The 5,589-nt window shown below is 42.7% G+C and overlaps 1 protein-coding gene across 2 annotated transcripts; it reads left to right on the top strand.

The window, feature by feature from the left end:
• Positions 1-240: 240 nt before the first annotated feature.
• Positions 241-4,361, top strand: RAMAC (RNA guanine-7 methyltransferase activating subunit). 2 transcript variants are annotated; one of them, XM_062501403.1, is made up of 3 exons: positions 241-268; positions 1,621-1,795; positions 3,363-4,361. In XM_062501403.1, exons 2-3 carry the CDS (start codon positions 1,629-1,631, stop codon positions 3,550-3,552), a joined length of 357 nt encoding a protein of 118 aa, XP_062357387.1. In that variant the 5' UTR covers positions 241-268; positions 1,621-1,628; the 3' UTR covers positions 3,553-4,361. The 2 variants fall into 2 exon arrangements, with proteins under 2 accessions (XP_062357387.1, XP_062357386.1); XM_062501402.1 differs by lacking the exon at positions 241-268 and having other exon boundaries at positions 1,611-1,795.
• The last annotated feature ends 1,228 nt before the right edge of the window (positions 4,362-5,589 follow it).

The following is a 5,589-nucleotide window of genomic DNA, read 5'->3' on the forward strand; positions in this document are numbered from 1 at the left end:
GTTGGTTCCACCCCTGCCCGCCCCGCTGTGTCTGTCCCCTGTCCCTCCCGGGGTGTCCCCGGTATGTCCCCTGTGCCACCCCGGTGTGTCTGTCCCCTGTCCCTCCCGGGGTGTCCCCGGTATGTCCCCTGCGCCACCCCGGTGTGTCTGCCCTCTGTCCCCTGTCCCTCCCCGCGGTGTCCCCGGTGTGTCCCCAGTCCCTCCCCGGAAGAGGCGAGGCCTGGTCCGGAAGCGGCGGGATCGCGGCGGCTGCGGCGGCTGTGTCTCGGTGAGGGGCGGCGGGGCGGGGGTGAGGGAGGGGATAGGAGGGAGCGGGAGGGACCCGGAGTGATCCCCGCGTGCTCCCTCAGCTCTGTCCGGCCCGCTGTGAGGGGAGGGGGCTCCGGCGGAGCCCTCCTGCGGGAGCCGGCCCCCTCCATCGCTCTCTGCTTGGCCTTGGCTGCAGGAGGGTGCCGGGTGTTCCCGGTGCGGGCCCCCGCGGGATGAATGCGATATTAACCGGGTAAACTGTGAGGGGAACACCTCCAGCTGCTCAGGAGAAGCTGTAGCGGCGGGTCCCCAGGGCAGCGCTACGCCCGCCGCCCTCACCCCGGCTGCCGTAGTCTTGAGAAGCGAAGTTCCTCGGAGACAGCCCGTAATAAAAAACTAACGAGGTTAGCTCCTGGAAGAGGAAGGGAGGATGAGTTACTTCTGCATCCTTCAGGAATAACTCCTACACTTGCTTCAGGGAGGTGTGCGCTGCGTCACTGCCGGGGAGAAGGCTGCCCAGGGGCTCCTGAGGCTGCTCATGGGGAGCTGGGGCTGCAGGAGCACCGCGCTCATTCCCTGCCTGCTCATGGGGAGCTGGGGCTGCAGGAGCACCGCGCTCATTCCCTGCCTGCTCATGAGTACAGCGAGCAGAAGCCCCACACTGGGCTTGGTCATTGAGGGTGTATATTTTGTATATTTTAGCTCCTGGGGTCCTGCTAGCAAATCTTTGGGAGACAGCAGAAGAACTTATTCTGGAAGCCCAGAGCCAGATACTGTAAATGCTCTAAATCATGTGTGGCTTGTTAAAATAGTGGGTTTAGATTTTGTGATTTGCTACTAAGACCAGATTTTGGTGATGGACAGTACCAGGTAACACCAACATCTGAATGGCAAATGCATATATACAAAAATAAGGAAACTAAGGCATTGAATACAAATCCCATCAGACAGGCATATTATGAGGTAATTTAGCATTGTCTTAGGTGCTGACCTTTCCCTGAATCAAGTTATTAACACATAAATTACCATGAATAAATCTGATTATTTTGCCTGTCTTGCTGGTTAGGTGAATCTGTAGGCTTTGCACGATATTCTACCTTAGCAAACTTTTGAAATTGATTGTAGGATTTTTTTTCCTGTCAAAAGTCAGTATCAGGAGTAGATGGAGAGCATGTTCTGAAGCACTTTTTTCTGTGAGGCTTCTGTGCTGTCTTCCCAAAACCCAACGGCTGTGTTAATCTGAGTGTAACTTTTCCTTGTCCTTCATTTTCACTACATGGATTTTGGTAGCTATTACGATGAGAGTCTCCATACATTGCTAAAGCACATTTTTTGTGTTAAAAAGCACTTTTGTTGTGTTCATGTTTAAAGTTTTCAGAATGACTTCCTTGGCTGACGCGCCCCCAAATTATGAAACAATGTTTGCTCATCGATTCACATCGGATGATGAAGAATACCGAGAATATCTAAAACGCCCTGCAGATCCCCCTCCTATAGTTGAAGAATGGAGAAACAGATCTGGTGGCAATCAGAGAAACAGAGATCGGTACTGGTTTTTCTTTTTAATTGTGGTAATTTCACAAATACCCTTAAATGATAATTTATTTCAGAAGAAGTATAGGAGTCTGTTCTGTTCGTTGAAATATTTCCTTGTTACTTTGTAGGTAACTATGTTTAAGAGAAATACAATCTTCTCTGAAAAGTAATGAGGTTTTACATTTTCTCTGTATTGACTGGCATTTTGCATTGTATATAAAAGTACTACATTATTCGCTTTTTAGTGAAGAAAAGGCTGGAACCACTGAACACATTGCCCTAGGGTTTGTCCAAAACCATTTTTCCACAGGGGAAATATGAGATTTCTGCAAAACTAAGCAGCCTATCTTGTGTTGGATGATAACTGGCAGGAGGATGTGCAAAGGAGCAAGCTACTAGTGTCATTATCTGTTACTAGATGTCCAGAAAACATTTCATTTGTAAGCTAAACATTTGCTGTACTTTTTAAGATCAGCCTGTATTTCTTTTATTCAGTAGAAGTGACTGTAAAATCAATAATCCAGTCTGTCTGGCAAGTACAGTGTTACCTGCCAAAGCAAAGTACTTTGAATTATTTCATCAAGATGTAATTGCAGCTTTTAACTGAATTTTGGACAGATTTTTGAGTGACTCAAGAACAACAATTACAGCATGCAGTACATTTGAGAATACTAACATCAGCCTTTAATACAAAGTAGTTAAACTCAGTTCAGCCAACAACTGGGAAAACTCCTTAGCTAAATATCTGAATAGAATTTGTGCCTTACCTGAAGAAAAGGAGGACAACATGATAACTTTTTCTCACCTTAGAAGCTTGTCATTAAGTTAAACACAGAATCAAAGATTAAAAACAGGTGATAGTTTAAGATGTTCTTAAAAACTCTGTGGCTCTTTGAACTGATGAACTCATACCTACACTATGGTCACAAAGTGAAATTTTTGCAAATGTTGTTTGCTCCACACCGTTTGCAAACAAAATTACTATGAGGCAGCTTAAGCATTGATAGGAACTGAGATAGGGCTGTAAAGACAAAATTTAGACTGAACAATGGCTAAATACCACTGATAAGGTACAGTGTCTTGAGTGTGGGAATCTGCAAGGGACTGTGGTAGCAGTGTTTTAGCAGTAATATGTGTTTTAGGGAATATTCAAAGTCCAGGACTCAGTACAGCTCAGTACTGTAACTGTACTGAAGTCTGCTCTGCCAAAGCTTTCAACCATGAAGCTGCTGGATGGAACCTGGCTTTGATGCACTACAGATGTACCTTTGGGTTGTTTTTTAGATTTATGGTTTGAGCTTCTGTTAAAACTTCTAACAGTTCACCTAAAGCCTGAGAATATTTTGTGTTAGGAAACAGACTGTCCAAATGTTGTGTTGGGTAACAAATTCATGAGTGATCTCAGATGCCTGTAGGTATGTTTTCATGAGTCTGTCATAGAAACATAGAAATGTTTGAGTGTGTTAACAGTTACGTGACAGTTTCCATGAAACTGCTAAATATAAGAGTTTATTATAATTAATTTTTTTAGATTTGATATAATTTATGTCAAACTTTGATATATCTTCTCATTGCAGGTTTCAAGATGGCAGATATTTTAGAGGGGAGAGATACAACTGGCAAGGTGACTACAGATCTAATCAGAGGCCAGATAGAGGCTGGGGTAACAACTACCAGCAGCACAGACAGGGACAATCCTACTCATCCCACTACGGACAATATGGCTACAACTCCTACAACCCAGGGCCTCGTTACCATCCCTACTGATATGCCTGTGGCTTGAAAGTCCAGTGATGCTCTGTAATAAATTCAGTTAGCTTTTAGTTTTCTTTTTTTTTTTCCATTTATAGATAACCGAAGAAGCAGTGTTAGAGTCCAATGCTGTTTTTCTGTAGTGTGAAATGAAAAAGGGAACTCCTTCTATGAATAATAAAACCATATTATATGGAGTTTGTTTAGAGTCTGTAGATTCAATCTTTATCTCCTTCTTTTGTCTGAATATGTGTTGTGCACATATTTTCTTCCATCACTGAGATTTCTGTGTTACAGAAACCAAAACATGTGAGGGAAGGATAGGATAGCTGTGGTTTGTATGCAGCCTGTAGCAGTGGCACATTGCCTTAAGGTAGCTCTTTTTGAAATTAACATACTATGTCTTTCTGTGGAGAGAATTTCTTCGTTTGGTTTTTTTCACAGTGAGAAGCTGTTTGGTTTGAATTTCAGATGCCTTAAAACAGAGAAAAGAGATCCTATTACTGACATATTTTATGGGGTCGGCCTTGTGTGTTGACTCAATGGCTTCAATGCATTTGCAGTATTCCTCTTAAAACATGGCCTAAAAGTTGGATAAAAAAAAGTAATTAAATATGTATCTTCTTGTAGCAGTTCAGTGATACATAAGTTTTACCTGAGAAGTAATATCAAACTTAGATTAATCTGTGTCATCTTCAAATAAATTCAGGGTGTGTGTGTGATAAATTCTGAAATTCCCATTTCAGTGAAGCTGTAAAACTTCAATGCTATTGTATTTGTATGAAACACTTTGTGCGTGTTATAGAAAAAAAACCTATAATCAGTACTGGTCTGTACTTTTTTCTGTATGGGAAAATAGCATAAACAGTGCAGAGTGTTATATGGTTCTCAGAATTTAAGATTTATGGGTTTTTTAATGTAATCACACAATAAAAGTAGAGTCGACATGTAAGGATGCTTCTGAGTATTTCTGAAACCTACTTTTGAGACATTCAGGATTGCAACATTGTCTCCTCAGCCAACAGCTGATCAAGGAGCTGGACTGACAGATAAGTGCTAATACTGGACAGCTGTGGGCTTAAGTTAGAATAATGGCCTACTCAGCTGCAATCAGAAGGATGAGACACACTGTGATTAATTAGAAGTCTGGAGTGTTAATCCACTATGCACATTCTGCTCTAATAGGGTCAGAGTTCCCTGTTTCCCCATTTATGTGATCAGCTAATTTGAATCAAGGGAGCAATGCGTGTCTTTGTACTTGACATTTCCTTCAGCTGCTGTGCAGAAACAGGGCCCCATCCCTGCTGACTGCTGTAAAAGTCATGGCATTATGTGATAAGGAGTGCAAATTAGTGCATCTTGATTTAAAGACAAAGTACAGAAGTCAGAGTCCCCCAGCTTATCAGATGCTTTTAAGAGCTAAAAGGTGTGTTTACAAAGAAACAGTCATTGTGTGCAGCTTTTAAGGCTGTGATACACAAATGTCTTCACCTACCTGCTAAGTATTTATTTTCTGCTTTTCCTGTAATACTGTTAGTTCTGATACAGGTTTTAATATCCTACTCCCTGAAGTATTTGCTTAGAACTCAGTTAGAAATCCTTTCACGAGAGGTTTGTTTCTCTCTAAGGAGTTCTGCTGGATGAAATGCACTCCTTTGAACCCTCATTAATACAGTGGAGCCTTTACAAAGATAGATACAAGATCATGCACAGTTCTTATGTCTGCTTTGTGGAGAGCCTGCACGTTGGTACCCTTGGTGGAATTCCCATTTAATTCAGAATCATGTGCAAAGTGCCAAATACCCAGGCTCCCCCTCCAAGAAGGAAGTGCCTGTCTTCCTGCACAGAGCCTGACACTGCCAGCTATGCCTCGGAAGTCAGGCTGTGCCAGGATGTTCTTCCACACCATCTGGAGTAGCATCTCAGGTTGAAATGAGACCCAGCAGAAAGAACAGATATGTTTCATCTGTTGTCTTTGCTCAAGCTTAATAGCTATTTTATTATTTTGATTATCTTTCAGCTAGTGAATAAAGAGTCCTAGAAGGGTTTGGG

This window comes from Cinclus cinclus, chromosome 13, assembly GCF_963662255.1.
Source record: "Cinclus cinclus chromosome 13, bCinCin1.1, whole genome shotgun sequence".
NCBI classification, from domain to species: Eukaryota; Metazoa; Chordata; class Aves; order Passeriformes; family Cinclidae; genus Cinclus; species Cinclus cinclus.

Excerpts from the sequence above, each read along its gene's own strand:
- RAMAC (XM_062501402.1), top strand. The coding sequence starts at position 1,611 with ATGTTTAAAGTTTTCAGAATGACTTCCTTGGCTGACGCGCCCCCAAAT. Across the intron at positions 1,796-3,362 it reads AATCAGAGAAACAGAGATCG|GTTTCAAGATGGCAGATATT; the intron begins GTACTGGTTTTT and ends TTCTCATTGCAG.